The sequence below is a fragment of the Plecotus auritus genome (assembly GCF_963455305.1).
Source record: "Plecotus auritus genome assembly, chromosome: 6".
In the NCBI taxonomy this organism is placed as follows: Eukaryota; Metazoa; Chordata; class Mammalia; order Chiroptera; family Vespertilionidae; genus Plecotus; species Plecotus auritus.
Window position 1 is genome coordinate 45,580,892 of NC_137773.1, and position 20,565 is coordinate 45,601,456.

Below are 20,565 nucleotides of genomic sequence, written 5' to 3' on the forward strand. Positions count from 1 at the left end.
TGGGGTGATGGCTGGGCACCCGCCTTGGCTGGCCTGGTGCCAGTGCATGTCATAGCGTGGTTGTCCAAACTGTCGTTCTGCTGTTTGGTCATTCGGTTGATTTGCATATTATGCTTTTATTATTATAGATTCTTATGGGTTGAATTATGCCCCTAAATATATATTGAAGTCCTAACCCCCTGTACCTATAAATGTCTTCATTTGGAAATAGGGTTTTTGCTAATGATTATGTTACAATGATATTACTAGGCTTGGCCTTAATCAAATATGACTGGTGTCTTTATAAAAAGGGGGACTTTGGGAGTTTCATCTGAAACAGTGAATTTAATCTCCACTGCTTCTGTGAAACAAAATTTTCAGTATATCCTTGCAGAAGAGGTTCCAGCAGGACGTTTTGGATTCCTTGAAGGACTTTTTAGAGCCTCCTATGCTCTTGCAAGGCACCCACCTTTTCTGTAGGTGTTCGGGGCTCCTGCAACTAAGTCTCTGAGGGCCACTGCCCAGTAAGAGGCCTTGCCTCCGTGGGTCTTTATGTCTGGCCCAGACCCAGTAGTTCCTCAGAGAGCAGCTCAAAGCTGGGCCTGCTGGACATGGGAGTTGTCTTCTCCATTGTCAGCGGACCCAGGTCACCATCATCACCAACTTCATAACTCCTGTGTGAGGTGACAGGGGACACTGGCTGCTGGGCCTGGGACACCATGAGAATACAGCTGTTTACAACCCAGAAAGTGGATCTTCACCAGAATCTGACAGTGCCAACACCCTGAAGTGGACTTCCAGCTTCCAGAACTGTGAGCAAGAGAGAGAGAAATACATAACCAGACACCCAGAGAAGAGAGACCATGGGGAGACAAAGAAACAGCCCGCATATGAAAGAAAAGCAGGCAACACCAGAAAAGGAAGTAAATGAAATGGAGGCAAGCAACCTGCCAGAGAAAGAATTCAGAAAAATGGTCATAAGGTGGCTGAAAAGAATGGAAGACAAATTTGGCAATATGAGTAAGAACCAAGAGGAAATGAAGAACCAAGAGGAAATGAAAAATGACATCGCTGCTGTAAAGAACTCAACAGAAAGCATTAAGAGTAGACTAGAAGAAGCAGAGGACTGCATCAGTGAGCTAGAAGACAAGGCAGGAAAAAATACCCAAGTAGAGCAGCTTCTAGAAAAAAAAAAACTTAAAAAGCAGGAGGAGAGCCTAAGGGAACTTTGGGACAACACGAAACAAAACAATATCGGCATAATAGGGGTTCCAGAAGGAGAGGAAACTGAGCAAGGAATAGAAAACCTGTTTGAAGAAATAATGACAGAAAACTTCCCTGATATAGGGAGGAAAAAACCCACACAAATCCAAGTAGCTCACAGAGTCCCAAGCAAAATGAACCCCAAAAGACTGACGCCAAGGCACATTATAATTAAATTGGCAAACACCAACGACAAAGTAAGAATCTTAAAAGCGGCCAGAGAGAGACAGAAAGTTACCTACAAAGGAACCCCCATCAGACTAGCAACTGCTTTCTCAACAGAAACTCATCAGGCCAGAAGGGAATGGAATGAAATATACAAAGTCATGCAAAGGAAGGGTCTGAATCCAAGAATACTGTACCCAGCAAGGCTATCAATCAAAATTGAAGGTAAAATCAGGAGCTTCACAGACAAAAAAAGGACTGAGGGAATTTATTACCACCAAACCAGCAATGCAAGAAATGCTAAAGGGTCTGCTGTAAAAAAAAGAAATAGGAAACAAAGAAGGAACACAGGGGTAAAGAATAAAAATGGTGACAAATAAGCAATAATTTTTTATCAATAATAACTTTAAATGTAAATGGATTAAATGGCCCAATCAAAAGACATAGGGTAACAGATTGGATAAGAAAACACGACCCATATATCTGCTGTCTACAAGAAACCCACCTCAGAAAAAAAGACGCACACAGACTGAGGGTGAAGGGATGGAAAAAGGTTTTTCAGGCAAATGGAAAAGAATAAAAAGCTGGGGTAGCAATACTTATATCTGACAAATTGGATCTCAAAGTGAAGGACATAACAAGAGATAAGGAAGGCCACTTCATAATACTAAAGGGAGCAATCCAACAAGAAGAAATAACTCCGGTAAACATATACGTGCCCAGTATAGGAGCACCCAAATACATAAAAAAAATTCCTGGAGGATATCAAGGGAGAGATTGACAGCAATACAATCATAGTAGGAGACTTTAATACCCCACTATAACCATTGGACAAATCCTCTAAACAAAAAATCAGGATAGAAACATCAATCCTAAATGACTCACTAGACCAGATGGAATTAATTGACATATTCAGAACATTTCACCCCAAAGCCAAAGAATATACATTCTTCTCAAGTGTACATGGGTCATTTTCAAAGATAGACCATATGTTGGGTCAAAGACTCTTCAAATTCAAGAAGATAGAAATCATATCAAGCATCTTCTCAGATCACAGTGGCATAAAACTGGAAATTACAATAAAAACAATCCAAAAAAATCAAACACATGGATACTAAACAGCATGCTATTAAACAATGACTAGGTTACCAGAGAGATCAAAGAAGAAATAAAAAACATCATGGCAACAAATGACAATGAAAACACAACAATCCAAAATCTATGGGACACAGCAAAAGCACTCTTGAGAGGGAAGTTCATAGCTCTACAAACCTACTGCAAAAAACAAGAATCAGTGGTAATAAATTACCTAACCCTACAACTCAAAGAGTTAGAAGAGAGCAACAAGAAAAGCCCAGTATAAGCAGAAGGAAGGAAATAATAAAGGTCAGAGCAGAGATAAACAACATTGAGACCAAAAAAACAATAAAAAAGATCAACAAAACCAAGAGCTGGTTCTTTGAAAGGATAAACAAGATTGATGAACCTCTAGCCAGGCTCACCAGGAAGCAAAGAGAGAGGACCCAAATAAACAAAATCAGAAATGAAAGAGGTGAAATAACAACAGACCCCACTGAAACACAAAGGTTTGTTAAAAAATACTATGAACAACTCTATTCCAACAAACTGGACAACCTAGAGGAAATGGACATATTCCTAGAAAAATATAACCTTCCAAAACTCAATCAGGAAGAATCTAAACATCTCATTAGGCCAATAATTATGGAAGAAATTGAAGCAGTCATCAAAAAGCTTCCAGCAAACAAAAGCCTGGGGCCAGACGGCTTCACAGGGGAGTTTTACCAAACATTCAAGGAAGAACTAAAACCTATCCTCCTCAGACTATTCAAAAAATTCAAGAGGAAGGAACACTTCCAAGCTCATTCTATGAAGCCAGCATCACCCTAATACCAAAACCAGATAAAGACAACACAATGAAAGAGAATTACAGGCCAATATCCCTCATGAACATAGATGCCAAAATCCTCAACAAAATCCTAGCAAATCGGATCCAGCAGTATATCAGAAAGAACATACAGCATGACCAAGTAGGATTTATCCCAGGAATGCAAGGATGGTACAATATCCGCAAATCAATAAACGTGATACACCACATAAACAAATTGAGAGATAAAAATTACATTGTCATATCAATTGATGCAGAAAAAGCATTTGACAAGATCCAACACCCTTTCTTGATAAAAACTCTCAACAAGGTGGGAATAGAAGGACCATACCTCAACATAATAAAAGCTATATATGATAAACCCACAGCTAGCATCATACTCAATGGGCAAAAACTAAAACCATTTCCCCTAAGAACAGGAACAAGACAGGGATACCCACTCTCATCACTCCTGTTCGACATAGTACTGGAAGTATTAGCCATTGCAATTAGACAAGAAGAAGAAATAAAAGGCATCCAAATTGGATAAGAAGAAGTAAAGCTGTCCTTATATGCAGATGACATGATATTTTACATAAAAAACCTGAAAGACTCCATGAAAAAACTGATAGACTTATAAATGAATTTGGCAATGTAGCAGGATACAAAATTAACGCCAAGAAATCTATGGCATTTCTATACACCAATAGTTAACTTACAGAAAGAGAGACTAAAAAAGAAATCCCATTTACCATCGCACCAAAAAAATTAAGATACCTAGGAATAAACTTAACTAAGGAGGTAAAAGACCTATATGTGGAAAACTACAGGACACTGAAAAAAGAGAGAGAAGACGTAAACAGATGGAAGAACATACCATGTTCATGGATTGGTAGAATCAACATCATTAAAATGTCCATACTACCCAAAGCAATCTATAGATTCAATGCAATCCCCATTAATATACCAACGGCATATTTCACAGACCTAGAAAGAACTCTCCAAAAATTCATCTGGAATAGAAAAAGACCCCGAATAGCCGCAGCAATCCTGAGAAAGAAGAACAAAGTAGGTGGGATCTCAATACCAGATTTCAAGCTGTATTACAAAGCCACTGTTCTTAAAACAGCCTGGTACTGGCACAAGAACAGACATATAGACCAATGGAATAGAAAGAGAATCCAGATATTGACCCAAACCACTATGCTCAATTAGTATTTGACAAAGGAGGCATGAACATACAATGGAGTCAAGACAGTCTCTTCACTAAATGGTGTTGGGAAAATTGGACAGATACATGCAAAAAAATGAAACTAGACCATCAACTTACACCATACACAAAAGTTAACTCAAAATGGATACAGGACTTAAACATAAGATAGGAAACCATAAAAATACTAGAGGAATCCACAGGCAGAGAAATCTCAGACATATGCCGAAGCAATTTCTTCACCAATACCGCTCCTAGGGCAATGGAAGCTAAAGAGAAAATAAACCAATGGGACTACATCAAAATAAAAAGCTTTTGCACAGCAAAAGAAACCATCAACAAAACAACAAGAAAGCCCACTATATGGGAGATCATATTTGCAAATGTTATCACTGATAAAGGTTTAATCTCCAACATCTGCAGGCAATTTATACAACTTAATAAAGGAAGACATATGATCCAATAAAAAAATGGGCAACGGACCTAAATAGAATCTTTTCGAAAGAAGACAGAAGGAAGGCCAAGAGACATATGAAAACATGCTCAAAGTCACTAATTATCCGAGAGATGCAAATCATAATGACAATGCGGTACCATCACACACCTGTCAGAATGGCAACCATCAACAAATCAACAAACTACAAGTGCTGGCGAGGATGCGGAGAAAAAGGAACCCTCGTGCACTGCTGGTGGGAATGCAGACTGGTGCAGCCACTGTGGAGAACAGTATGGAGTTTCCTCAAAAACTAAAAATGGCCCTGACTGGTTTGGCTCAGTGGATAGAGCGTCGGCCTGCGGACTGAAGGGTCCCAGGTTCGATTCTGGTCAAGGACATGTGCCTTGGTTGCGGGCTCATTCCCAGTGGGGGTGTGCAGGAGGCAGCTGATCGATGTTTCTCTCTCATCGATGTTTCTAACTCTCTAGCCCTCTCCTTTCCTCTCTGTAAAAAATCAATAAAATATAAAAACAAACAAACAAACAAACAAAAAAAACCCTAAAAATGGAGCTCCCACTTGATCCAGTAATCCCACTTCTAGGAATATATCCCAAGAAACTAGAAAAACCAATCAGAAAGGATATACGCACCCCTATGTTCATAGCAGCACAATGCACCATAGCTAAGATTTGGAAACAGCCTAAATGCCCATCAGCAGATGAGTGGATTAGAAAACTATGGTACATCTACACAATGGAATACTATGCTGCTATAAAAAAGAAGGAATTCTTACCATTTGCAGCAGCATGGATAGACCTGGAGAGCATTATGTTAAGTGAAACAAGTCAGGCAATGAAAGAAAAGTACCACATGATCTCACTCATTTATGGAAAATAAAGAACATTATAACCTGATGAATAAAAAGATAGATACAGAGGCAGTAAAGCACCGAACAGACTGTCAAATTACAGCGGGAAGGCTGGGGAGTGTTGGGGAGGGTAGGGGGGAAATAGATCAACCAAAGGACTTGTATGCATGCATATAAGCACACCAGTGGACACAAGACACTGGGGGGGTGGGATGAGGGCATGTGACAGGGGGTAGGGGAGGCTGGGGGAAGGTCAATGGGGAAAAAAAAGGAGATATATGTACTTATATATGTAATATTTTAAACAATAAAAAAATAAATAAATAAAAAGGGGGAATTTGGACAGACAGACATGTGCAAAGGGAAGACCATAGGAAGACTCAGTAGAACACCATCTACAAGTGGAGGAACGCCCGAGGCTGCCGGAAGCTAGGAGACAGGCATGAACCGATCCTCCTCTGAGCCCAAGAGGAACCAACCCTGCGACCTCCTGACCGGGACCTCTGCCCTCCGGAGCCGAGACTGCACTTCACAGTGGTAACTTGGTAGAGCAGCCTCAGGAAACTTGCAGCATCACAAACATAAATCTGACACTGCACGCCGCCACGCACACGGTTCAAAGAAGCTGTGAGTTAAAAAACGCACCAGTCCTCCCATTCTTACTCGCCTGAACAAAATGTTTTTGTACAACTGGTATTGTTATTCAGTTTTTCTGGCACTTGTGGGAATTGAGAGAGTAACCAGCCTAATCAGGAATAGAAAGAAAAACACGCTTTCTATGAAGAACAATATAGTTCCCATGTCTTAACACACAAGTGATTATAGGGCCTGTCATGCCTAGTAACATAAAATATTGAAATAACAGTATCCTGTTAAAATGAGCTTATTATATTTCTCAGTGTGCCCAAAAGCAAAATTAAATTTTATGATGAGAACTATATTGGCTATTCCAATTTACAAAATTGTTTAAATATGCAGTCTTAAATTTAAGAGGCACATTTTAAAACTACGGCGAACTCGGGGAAAAAATGCCATCATCTATAATAATCATTTTCATAGTCACTATCAGACTGCACATAACGTACGTATTTTTCTATGCTGTCATATAATGGTTAAGGCACAGTCCAGATTACATAAATCATAATATATAGGCAACTGTTCTTTTTCAACGGTTCATTGTGGTTGCTTCTGATCTTCTGATATTATTAACATTACTGTGTTGAATATCTTCCTTTAAATTTTTTCCCATTTTAAATGACCCCCCTTAGACCAGATTCCTGGAAGTGGGAGCTATACCAAAGAGTACTTTAATGGCTAGGGTGGAATTGTTTTCTAAATGGTTCATATCAATTTATAATGCTACAAAACTTAAGAGTAATGATTTCACTCTGGCAGCTATAGCAGGCCACAAAGAGATGGTGGGCCAAGACAGCCTGTTAAAGAAATTCCAGCAAATACATTAGAAGTTGGAACATCAAAAGGAGAACTAGAGTTATAGAATGCCCTAATCATAATCTAGAAATTGCTTCCTTTTTTAAGACTTCAAGGAAAAAAACCTGAACTGTTGCTCTAGTTAGCTCTCAAGTCATCTACAGGAGTATTTTAATATATTCCAGGAGGCCAAAGTATTTTCTACGTGTCTCTTGTGATGGATGAAAAGTAAACAAAAGGAACAGGTTAAAAAATAATCTCAGACACGCACAGACCTCCGAGGGTCCTAGCAGTCTCTGAGACCGGACCAGCCCTGCATCTGTCATGTGCACATGATAGATCCCTGACTCTCAGGCTTTTATTCACATGGTACCACCTGAGGACTTTTGGGTTATGGATGATTTCTACAAGAAATACGCACATCTATATGGTCATTTCCAAGTAGAGAATTAATTTGGACTTGGCTCCAGTAAAATTCTCTAACATGTATATCAGGCTGCAGCAGAAGGACCTCCCGGGGGAGTCATTATCTTACCTCAGCTACCTTTTCATTTGCCATTTCCAGCTGAGAAAGCAGCTCTTGGGTATGAAGTTTCTGCCGACTCAGCTCACTCCTATTAATAAAGGGAAGGATGGAGGAAGTAGGAAGGGAGAGAAGGAGGGAGGAGGGAGGGAGGAAGAGAGAGAGGGAGAGAGAGAGGGAGAGATTGTTTTAAAAAATGAACAAATAGAATCCTTATTAGTGAGATACATGTTCATGTTTCTGTGTGTAAAATAATGTTTCTTATTAATAGACCATATCTAAAGGACTCATTCATTTCTTTATAAAATGCACATATATTCTGGAGATTGATTGTACAGTAATGTGAATACACTTAACACTACTGAATTGTATACTTAAAAATGGTTAAGCAGATAAATTTAATATTTTATCACAATTTTAAAATGGTTAAAACAATACATTTTATGTTATACTTCGCCACAGGACCCCTCTACTCCACTTACGTACATGTATATATACTAGTATATTAACAGTACCAAAGTGTCTTAATATTATCTTGAGTATTATTTGGCATTAAATGAAAGCACATTCGTACTAAATAGGTACAGTATTCATTAGTATAGCAACTCATAAACTACTGTGATATACAGCACTTCTTAGAGGAGCTCAACTCTGGGAAAACTGACGTAATGTTAACCACTCCACCATCATTTCAATGTGGTACATTCAGGACTGGTATTTGGGTTGCATATGTGCTATATTTTATACATTCATATCTCTTATGTTTTATTAGCTGGAATTTTCTTATGCACAGACCTTTTTTTTTCTTCTATTCAACATATATGCATTATATTGTTTTTGGCCAAAAATAATTTGAAGAGTCCCAGATTAGAAGTAGATACAGTGTAGTCTTAAAAATAACTTTAAAAAAAGATCAACTCAATGTCTTGCATACTAAAATAATTATTCAGGATTCATTTTTCATCCTTTGACCTTACTTGTTCTTTAAAAAAATCAACAGATTAACACTTCCAAAATAACTTCAGCTTTGATTTTTTCCAAAGGAGCTACACAAACAGCTTAAAAACTTGGTCTCTCAGGTGTCCTATAGCTAAGTGAATAGTTATTAAATCAGAAAGCAATCTGGTATAAATACATAGGAGAGAGAAAATAATAATGTCTACAAATCAATTCCACAAGTAGTTACTGAACATTCTTCGGGCCAAGTGCAAGGTACATGGTAGTAAACACAGACTAAGAGGGACACAGCTCATTCTAACTCACATAGCTTAAAATTCCCAACATAACAAAACAAAAAAGCAAAATGACTGAAGTGGCAAGTCTTCTAGGTCAAATGCAATTAAAGGTAAATGTTTTGCACATTAGTGCTGACGAGAAATAACCTTTGAGTACTACTGAGATGAAGATGAAACAATGATCATATTTATAAAGTCGGCCAACATCCAGTTTATAGAAAACACCTACTGCATAATGTGATGTCTAAACTATTATTCACTTATAAACCATGACAATTTATCTGAATGACAGTAATAATTTCTAATAAATACTATCAGTAATAATTTTCCAAAAAATTTAAAATCACAAAAATACACATTATTAAGCCTAAGTTACTTTTTTAAAAATATATTTTGATTTATCCCAGAGAGGATGGAAGAGGGAGATAGAGATAGAAACATCAATGATGAGAATCACTGATTAGCTGCCTCCTGCACACCCCCTTCTGGGGATCAAGCCCACAACTCGGGCATGTGCCCTTGACCTGAATTGAACCTGGGACCCTTCAGTCCACAGGCTGATGCTCTATCCACTGAGCCAAACCGGCTAGGGCAAGCCTACGTTGCTTTTTAATCTGTGTAAATACTATTCTCTTGAAAAAAAAAAAACAACACACCAAGATGGCGGCATAAGGTATACACCTGTACGTGCTGCCTCTCACAACTACACCAAAACTACAACTAAAAGACAAAACGTCTATCACCCAGAACCACGGGAAAGCTGGCTGAGTAGAAGTTTTACAACTAGAAGGAAAGAGAAAAGAGCAGTGAGATCGGGTAGGACGTGCACAAGCGCGGAAAGGCAGAGGTATGGAGGCACATGAATTGGGCTGGCGGCTGGCGACTGGGTGTGCTGTTTTTTTCAATCTGAAGGGAGACACAAGCTCCTGACTGCTCTGAACTCCAGTTGTCGGCGAGACTCTGGGGACTCAGACTCCTACGGGGAGAAGCTGGACTGTCTGCCATTGGGTTGGAAAGTGAGGGTGGCTTTCTTGCAGAGGTGCTCACAGGAATCATTGTTTACTGCGCTGGGGCGCGGGACGCAGAAACGTGGGGATGTGTGGAAATGCGGAGACGCAGAGACAGCTGACTGGCAGCCATCGCTGTTTGCTACCCCCTAGTGATTCCCTGAGACCCCACCCTGCCCAATTTACAAACCCACCCAAACTGTGCGCAGTGGCTTTTGCATATGAATGGCCTGCCCTATTGCAGCTTAACCTAACAAACTGCAGCTCTGGTCAGACAGCTCCAAAACTTCCAAACCCCAAGCAAAGAGGAGAAATCTGCAGATCTTGCTGTAGCTCCTGCTGGGTGGTCTCAGACAGTAGCTGACTTGCACCTCCTTGAAGATCCAGGAGCCAGTGTACCTAGTGGTCAGTGTGAGACGACATCAGATTTCAACTCCTCACATCCATAAATGACACATTCAAGAGGCAGACTCAGTGAGCACCAAAGCCCCACTGAAACAAGTCCTGCCCCATAAGAGTGTCTCCAACACAGCAGTTCTTCCATTATAGACACAGTGGGTCCTCATAGCCAATTGGCCTGGAGGTCAATTCCTCCCAGTGTACCAAGAGCAATCAAGGCTTAACTACAACAAGACTGTGCACTCAGACCACAAAGGGATGCACCAAGAGTGTCCACCTCAGGTGATTGGGGAGGCTGAACCACTGGGCCCTATAGGTCACCTACCACAGAAAACCACTCCATCAACACAGGGAAGCAGCCAAAATGTGGAGACAAAGAAACATGTCACGAATGAAAGAAATGGAGGAAAGCAAACTACTAGATATAGAGTTCAAAACCGCAGTTATAAGGTTACTCAAGAATCTTCTAGAAACCTCTGAGGAACTTAGTGAGACCTTTAAGGATCTTAATGAGAATGACAGAAAAATGGAAAAGAACCAGTCAGAAATTAAGCATACACTGTCTGAAATAAAGAATATACAGAAATTCAACAGTAGACCAAAGGACCCCAAGAATCAAACCAAAGATTTGAAATATGAGGAAACAAAAAACACCCAACCAGAAAAACGAAAAAAGAATCCAAAAATATGAAGATAGTGTAAGGAGCCTCTGGGACAACTTCAAGTGTACCAACATCCGAATTATGGGGGTGCCAGAAGAGAGAGAGCAAAATATTGAAAACCTATTAGAAGAAATAATGACAGAAAACTTTCCCTACCTGGTGAAAGAAATAGACTTATAAGTCCAGGAAGCGCAGAGAACCCAAAACAAGAGGAATCCAAAGAGGACCACACCAAGACACATCATAATTAAAATGCCAAGGGCAAAAGACAAAGAGAGAATCTTGAAAGTAGCAAGAGAAAAACAGTTACCTACAAGGGAGTACCCATACAACTGTCAGCTGATTTCCCAGCAGAAACTATGCAGGCCAGGAGGAAGTGGCAAGAAATATACAAAGTGATGAACAGCAAGAACCCTACAACCAAGATTACTCTACCCAGCAAAGCTATCATTTAGAATTGAAGGTCAGATAAAGAGCTTCATAGACAAGAAAAAGCTAAAGGAGTTCATCACCACCAAACCAGGATTACATGAAATGCTGAAGGGTATTCTTTAAGAAGAGGAAGAAGAAGAAAAAGGTAAAGATAAAAATTATGAACAACAAAGTGACAATAAATACATACCTATCAACAAGTGAATCTAAAAATCAAGTGAATAAAAAATCTGATGAACAGAATAAACTGGTGAATATAATAGAATCAGGGGCATAGAAAGGGAGTGGACTGACAATTCTCAGGGGGAAGGGGGTGTGAGTGGTGCGGGCAGAGATTGGACAAAAATCTTACACCTATGGATGAAGACAGTGGCGGGGGGTAAGGGCATGGGGTGGCGGGAGGGAATCAGGTGGAGGGGAGCTATGGGCGGAAAAAAGAGGAACATCTGTAATAATCTGAACAATAAAGATTTATTTAAAAAAATACTATTCTCTTGTGTGTCAAGCTCTGTCACCCCTGGATGGTGAGCAACTGGATCATTCCTCGTGGTCACCCTTAACGTCTGGTTCTCAGCAGAGCTGGGCAAGTAATAGTGCAGATGATGATGATGATGGTGTTAACAGCAAACACTTCCACGTGCTTCCAACGTGCCAGACACTGTCCTAGGTGCTTTATTTAAATAAACTCATTTGGTTTTCATGATAACACTATGGGATCCCATTCTCACATATGAGAAAATTTAAAAGACAGACATATAAAAATAAAGTGAAGTACTTGTCTAGAGTCACGCAGCTAGTCAGTGTAGAGTCAGGATTGAAAATGGGGCCTCTGCTTCCAGTGTGTGCTCTGAGCCCTCCCCTGGATGGCAGGCAATTGCTAAATGAGTAAGTGAAGGACTATGAATTTATGTGAGTATCAGGCATTCTAGATTATAAAAAGTAAAACATTTACTGAAAACCGAACAAGTTTATCTTTATTTCTGATGTAGTTCCCAAAGGTTCAGTCTTACATTTAAACTTGATGCCCAACATCAAACTTCTTGCACTGCCTCCAAAACCTGCTTCTCATCCTGCCACTCAGATTTCATCCCGCGCACACATCTGCCTTGGTGGCTTAGGTTAAAAGTGTAGTCTCACCTGCTCTGCAAAGCAGGGTCTAGATTGCCCCTAAATAGACCCTTCCTTTGCAATGACTCTCAGACCTGTTTTTCCCTTCTATTCAGTGTTACCATCACAACTCAAGTTCTTGATTTTTATATTGATGGGCATAGCCAATGGCTCAGGCTTCTGTGAGGCACCCACCACCGCGCACACGGAAGTGCTCAATGAACACAGCGACCTTCCCTTTCTAATGTGCCAGCATGTTCTCTTCCTGAGATACCACTTTAATAACTTGCTTCCTTGAATGATAACTTCTAGGGCATTCTGCTACCGCACAAAACAGTCCAAGACTGGCCTTCAAAATCCCCCTGAATCTTCCCGACCTTATGTCTGATAGGAGTCTTCCTTGTTATTTAGGCTCTCACTGTCCTGCAAACAAACCACATGTATCCCCATTAAGCTTGCATTATGTCATTTTCTGAATCCTTGTGTTTAGATTTGCCATTAAAATCCTGCTCTTTCTTTAAGATTCCACTCTGCCTCAATTCTTTCTATGCCTCCTTCCGAATTCATTTTAATTTCATCAAAGCTTTATGCTTATTTTATGTATAGACATTTAGCAATTCTGTATTGTAATGCTGATTAGTGGTTTTCTCTCTCTCTCTCTCTCTCTCTCTCTCTCTCTCTCTCTCTCTCTCTCTCTCTCTCTTTCTCTCTCTCCCTCCCTCTCTCTTTCTCTCTCTCACCCAAGAATAATGGAAAACTTTTAAAATGGGGATTGCTTTGCCTTGGCTGGGCAGGTCAGTTGGCTGAAGTGTAGTCCCGATATGCCAAGATTGTGGGTTTGAACCCCAGTCAAGGCACATGTAAAATTCAACCAATGAAAAACAAAAGAATCAACCAATGAATGCCCTAATAAGTGGAAAACAAATCAATGTTTCTTCTCCCCATCTTCTTTCAGCAAACATTTACTGAGGAATCTACCACAAAACATATTTTAGAAAAAGATCATTTTTATTTATTTAGATTTGTATATATTCCACTTGTTTCTACAAAGGATTTGAAGTGGCTAAAAAAAGGTTTGTTTTTTCCAGTTAAGCATTTCCTTCCATCTCATTTCTGAATGAAATTTGGGGAGGTGTGAAAGGGTGAAGAGAAGAGAACAGTGGTTTCACCAGCTCTGTCCCCTGAGACCTTCCCAGAGCCTGCCTGTCAGTACTTTGCAGCTGCTTATTTCTCTGCCGGGATGTTTAACTGCAGGGTAAAGGAAAGACCCAGGGGATGGCCCGACTCTATTATCTGTGAGAAATTTTCTCTTCATTAGAGAACATCATTGAGAGCTCCCAATATCATTAGTGATTTGGAAAAAACATTAAACAAGACTTTCCAGAAAGTTTTACAGTGGTATTATAGTGGAAACACTTGCCAAATAAAGGTACATAATCTCTCCCCTGGAAATCTTTAAGCACAGAAACATCCTTTCCTATTAGGCTTGACTGAGGTACAGCCTGCCAGAAGGATAGCAACAGATGACATTTCCAGTTTCTTTGTGACATTGTGGTACTTAAAGAGTACTTTACACTAATTAAAGAACTTAAATGAAACAGTACCCAATTTCTCTCTAATTTCTGGCATATTATATATTATAGGTTTAAGGTAAAATTGTCTTCTACCAAGTTAATGTAAGTATATAAGAATGAGGAATTCCTTATAATATCACTTGGCCCTCTGAGTCCTAAATATTTTTAGTTTACTTACATAATTTATGTGTATATAATAAAATATCCTAGTTATGCTTACAAATACAGTTGTAAAATATAATTGATTTATTACCTTCTGTGTAAGTAAAATTTAAAAACACACACATACAAAATAACTTACATCGCCCAGCTTGTGTGGCTCAGTAGTTGAGCATCAACCCATGAACCAGAACATCATGGTTCGATTCCTGGTCAAGGCACATGCCCAGGTTTCTTATCCTAATATATAAAAAGCCAGGGGCTGTCACGACCTAAACGATCAGATGGATGACTGAACAGCAGGCTATGTGGGGCGACCAGGCTGGCAGGGGGGGTGGTTAGTGAGGGACGACCAAATGACTGAACAGCAGGCTGCGTGGGGTGACCAGGCTGGTGGGGGGGGGGGCAGTTGGGGGTGACCAGGCTGGTGGGGGGGCGGTTAGGGGCAATCAGGCAGGCAGGCAGGTGAGCAGTTAGGAGCCAGCGGTCCCAGGTTGTGAGAGGCATGTCTGACTGCTGGCAGTCAGACATCCCCTAAGGGGTCCTGGATTGGAGAGGGTGCAGGCTGGGCTGAGGGGATCCGCCCCCTCCCAATGCACGAATTTCGTGCACCCGGCCTCTAGTCCTATATAATAAAACCCTAATATGCAAATCAACCAAAAGGTGGAATGACTGGTTGCTATGATGCGCACTGACCACCAGGGGGCAGATGCTCAATGCAGGAGCTGCCTCCTGGCGGTCAGTGCACTCCCACAGGGGGAGTGCTGCTCAGCCAGAAGCTGAGCTCATGGCTGGCGAGTGCAGCAGCAGTGGCGGAAGCCTCTCCTGCCTCTGCTGCAGGCGGGTGGTAAGGAGTGAGGGGTCCCTGACTGCAAGAGCCCCAGACTGTGAGAGGGATGTCTGACTGCTAGCTTAGGCCCAATCCCTGGGGGGCCTAAGGCGGCAGGCGGACATACTCCAAGGGGTCAGGCCGGGCTGAGGGACATCCCCTCCCAGTGCACAAATTTCGTGCATCGGGCCTCTAGTTTTACATATAGACATTTAACAATTCTGTATTTTAATGTTGGTTAGTGGTTTATATATGTATATAGGTACACACACACACACACACACACTTAAAAAGATTTACTTAAATTAGCCTGCAAGATTCTCATGATCTGATCCCTGCCTCATTCCTCAACCCAATGGCCTTCTTTCTCCTCACTCACTACACTGTAATTGCATGGGTCTACCCCCTTCTAACACAGCACCTTTGTACTCACTACCCTTCCATCTGCCTAGAATATTTTCCTGGTGTTTTTGTATAATTGACTTCTTTTATCATTCAGACCTCAGTTTAAATGTCAACATTTCTGATGACTTTTTAAAACACAGTCCAGCTCCTTCAGCGCCCACCCTGTCCCAGTTACTGTCTCACATCACCCCATTTGTTACTTTATACCATTGGAGACATCTACACTTGTCTTGTTTATTTGTTGGTTTGCCTCCTTGTCCGTATCTCTCCATTAGAACCAAAGCTCCAAAAGGAAGCTATACTCCCAGGCATAGCACAGTGTCCGGCACATGTTAGGTGGTTTTGAGCCTGAGCAGATTTTAGTCAATTCCACATAATCAGTCACCATTTATAACATTTCTAATGTCCTATGACTTGTTTTTTCAAAGTTTTCACTACCTACAGTACTTGCTGTCATTGCAGAACTAACTAGATAATTCAGTGATTACATTTTCACAGCAGCCATCAAGTGGTGTAATAAATTTGGGAGACTACTGCTAGGAAAACCAATGCAATTTAGAGCTTTATTTATAAACTAGAGGCCCGGTGCATGAAATTTGTGCACGGGGGGGGGGTGTCCCTCAGCCCAGCCTGCACCTTCTCCAATCTGGGACCCCTCGAGGGATGTCCGACTGCCCGTTTAGGCCCGATCCCTCTCACAACCCAGGACTGCTGGCTCCCAACTGCTCGCCTGCCTGCCTTCCTGATTGCCCCTAACCGCTTCTGCCTGCCAGCCTGATCACCCCTAACCACTCCCCTCCAGCCTGATTGATGCCTAACTGCTCCCCTGCCAGTCTGTTTGCCCCTAACTTCCCTCCCCTGCAGGCCTAGTCACCCCTAACTGCCCTCCCCTGCAGGCCTGGTCCCTCCCAACTGCCCTCCCCTGCTGGCCTGATCGCCCACAACTGCCCTCCCTTGCAGGCCTGGTCCCTCCCAACTGCCCTGCCCTGCTGGTGATCTTGTGTCCACATGGGGGCAGCCATCTTTGACCACATGGGGGCAGCCATCTTGTGTGTTGGAGTGATGGTCAATTTGCATATTACTCTTTTATTAGATAGGATAGAGGCCTGGTGCATGGGTGGGGGCCAGCTGGTTTGCCCTGAAGGGTGTCACAGATCAGGATGAGGGTTCCCTTGAGGTGTGGGGCAGCCTGGGCGAGGGGCTTGTGGTGGTTTGCAGGCTGGCCATGCCCCCCGGCGACCCAAGCAGAGGCACTGGTATCTGGGATTTATTTATCCTCTATAATGGAAACTTTGTAGCCTTGAGCGGAGCCAAGCCTCCTGTTTGCTCCGTGGCCACTGCCATTTTTGTTGGGATTTATTTATCTTCTATAATTGAAACTTTGTAGCCTTCAGCGGAGGCCAAGGCAGGCCAGGGCTGTGGGAGCTTGGCTTCCTCCATCACCGGGGGCAACCCAAGCCTCCTGCTCTCTCCAGCTCCGTCGCTGCTGCCATTTTTGTTGAGATTTATTTATCTTCTATAATTGAAACTTCGTTGCCTTGAGTGGAGGCCTGGGCTGGCCAGGGTGTGCGGAAAGCTTGGCTTCCTCCATCGCCGGGGGCAACTCAAGCCTCCTGCTCGCTCTGTGGCTGCAGCCATCTTGGTTGGGTTAATTTGCATACTCGCTCCTGATTGGATGGTGGGCGTGGCTTGTGGGTGTAGCGGAGTGATGTTAATTTGCATATTACTCTTTTATTAAATAGGAATACCACTCATAGGAAGCTTATTTTAAAAAGCTATGTGAAGAATGAACTCAAAGTGTACAAAGTGTGGGTGGATTTCCTCACATCTCATTTTAAGTGTGGACCTAAAGATGTGACTGGGGAGACTGTAAAGTCCATTCATTTCATTAAATACTGAAATGAGTGCCTGCTGCATGCTACACACGATGCTGGTGCTTGTGAGATGGGGGAGGGGAGAACTGCAGAGGAGATGCAGTCATTGCCACAGTGAAATGAAGGGATACCAGAAATACTGAGAAGCTACGAGGTTTATAACAAGTAAATGCTATAAAAGTCCTGTGGAGGATGAAGGGATTAGCACATCTCTCCAGAGGAGCAGGCTTTTAAGCTGATATATGAAAGATGAACAGACATTAGGTGGACAGAGGCAGGGTGAGAAAAGGAAAGACGTTATAATGAGATCCACATGTGAAGGCCAGGAAACGAGAAAGGATCATCAATGTAGAAAGCTGGGAGAAGTGCAGTTTGGATGCACCATATTGACTTACTGGAAGTCAGTTGTAGTGGGGAAAGAAGCTGAAACACAAGGAAACACAGATTGCAAAGGATCTTCTATGTCTTGATAGGAAATGGAGATTTTATTAGTGACATGATAGGGAAATGCTGACGTATTTTAAGAAAAGGTGACAAGATTAGATTTGAGTATCAGATTTTGCTGATTACAGCAGGAAAAATTGTAAGGATCTATGACAACAGTAAATTCGGGGGTTATAGCAGCAATCTAGGTGAGCAATGTTGACACCTGAATTTCGAGAGGGCAATGGACAGATTCAGGAGATATTTTGATGGGGGCGGGGGAGCATAGAATTAGCAGTACTTGATTTACCGTTATGAAGAGAAGGGTTCAGGATGATTTTGCTTGAGTGACTGGGTAGATAGCACCACTCATGGAAAAGGAAATGCAGGATGAAGGACAAATGTGGGCCAGGTGTGGAGGAATTGGTTCAGATTTGAATACATCAAATTTGAGGTGCTATGGAAATGTTCAGTAGAGAGTTGGAAATATAGATTATTTCAAAAGGGCAGCATTAGAAGCTGTTCTGTAATAAAAATTAGTTTTTTTCTTCTTCTCTATCATAGAAATGGGTGTCCTAAACCATGCTGAGAGAATTTCTACTCTAAACGCACTTCGATTCCCCATATCACGGGCACATGTAATAACTAAAGAGTTATAGTTACAAGGTTAAGAGCAAAGTGTTCCCTGCAATGCATTCATCTCTTTGAAAACACGGCAAATACTTTTTATAAAAGAAGAGAAGTTATGGCTCCTTAAGGCATGGACTAAGCATTTGAAATTTGGGCCAATATCTTAGGCTTTATAATTAATTACTATAATTGCTCAGATCATTATCACTGAGGCACAGTTTAAGATAAGAATGGGCCATGCACATTTTGGTTGATACAGCATAAGGGGAAATTTCCTAATGCATGAAATCCTTTAGTGGTGTCTGAAGAATAAATCACACAAGACTCTGTGCTTATTAGACAAGAGAATTACAAACAAAGGTGTGCTATTTGTCTCAGGGACATGATGGATCTGCCAGCTGCAGTGAATGCTTTCTTCGAAACTCTCTCCTATGACAAATTAACATAGCATATGCCAGATGTTTTTTTTTTTTTTTCTGTTGAATTATACTATAATATGCTTCAGTTACTTTTAGCAATTATACATTTTGTAATCTGCCAGTACCTGCAGCTGCCTCTCATCCTGTTAATTAAAAAAAAAAAAAAAAAACAACTTAAAAAAAACAGTATGGCAGCCAAACATTACAGATATATAGCCAAGAATAATATTTTAGAGATTAAAGAGAATTTATTGGGCTCAGATGCTGTGTAATTGCATACACACACACACACACACACACAGTTTTGGACATGAGATGAAAATGTTACATATTGTATATTCATTCATTCACTTATTCAATACAGTTTTATTAAACACCTATATGCCTAGCAAGATTTTTGCTCAGAGTCTTGTAGAAGAGATGAACGTAAATGATAGTTATACTACAATTCAGTAAGTACCATAAAGAAGAATGAGCAGAGTGGTATGGGAGTGTAGGGAAAGGAAAGACTCAATCTGTCAGAGGAATTAAGAATGCCTTACAGAAAAAACAAAGATATTTGAGATGGGTCTGGAAGGAAGAAAATGTTTTCAGATTGGGAGTTGGGAAAAAATATCCCTAGAAAGAAATAGCACATACATACCCCTAGAATCCTCCTTGATTCCTCTCTTTTCCTTCATATGCCATGTTAAATCCATCAACTCCTTCTATTACATCTTAAAAAAAACAAAGACTCCCATCTTTCTCTTTCTTCTTAGTCTGAGTCACGATCATCTCTTAACAAGACTCTTATAATAGCCTTCTAAGTCCTTTCCCAGCTTTCTTACCTACTTCTATTTTCCATTCAGAAGCCAATGGTCTTTAAAAAAAAAAAAATCTGATCAGGTGACTTATTTTAAAACTGTCCACTGGCCTTCATTCACACTTAAAAATCTTTACCTGGCTAATAAAACCGCCAAGATCAAGTCTCAGACTGGAGCAGAAGCAATCACCAAAAATTCTGTATGCTCCCTACGCGTTTCCTAGACTCTTATGCAGTTAGATTAGTTTGGCCAATGGAGGTAAAAGGAAGTGATGTGTATCACTCAGAGCCAACTTAAGAACCAGCGTTCTTCCTCCCCACCTCCCCCTGAACCTCCCTAGTCCAGTGATCTCATAAAACCACACCTTCAAGGCCGTGGAACCTCTACCAGAGCATTACTGCCAAATTGTCTTAGACAGGTAATATAAGCAAGAAATAAACCTTGTGTGTTCAGCCCTGGGGTTTCAGACTCTGGTTGCCCAAATCTGCCCCTCCTGCCTTCACTTTGTGTACTGTTTCTTATACTTCAAACATACCAAGTGTCTTCCTGCCTCTTCACATTGACTGCACTCTACACTCGAAATGCTCTTCCTCCTGATGCTTTAAATGACAGGATCCTTTTTGTCACTAGATCTCACATTAATTCCCTCACAGGGTCTTCCTTGTCTACCAGTCTCAAGTGCCCACCCATCCATTTATGATCACATTGGTTTATTTTAATTTTCTCTATAGTACTTTTTATCTGACTTTAAACATATTTATTTGACAGTTTCTACTGCCCATCACTCAATAAATACGTGGTGATGAGTGAATGGAGTGCAGACTAGGAGTTGTAAAGGACCAGCACG

At 41.2% G+C, this 20,565-nt stretch overlaps 1 protein-coding gene across 7 annotated transcripts in view; it reads right to left on the reverse strand.

Moving 5' to 3' along the window:
- Nucleotides 1-20,565, reverse strand: part of SCLT1 (sodium channel and clathrin linker 1) — a 122,282-nt gene that overhangs the window by 13,391 nt on the left and 88,326 nt on the right. For all 7 annotated transcript variants that reach the window (XR_013961020.1, XM_080676897.1, XM_080676896.1 and 4 more), the window contains one exon: nucleotides 7,773-7,851. Coding sequence is in view for 6 of the 7 variants with exons in the window: in XM_080676897.1 (XP_080533023.1) it covers nucleotides 7,773-7,851 (79 nt within the window). In the remaining variant the exon portion in view is untranslated. The remainder of the gene's footprint in view (nucleotides 1-7,772; nucleotides 7,852-20,565) is intronic.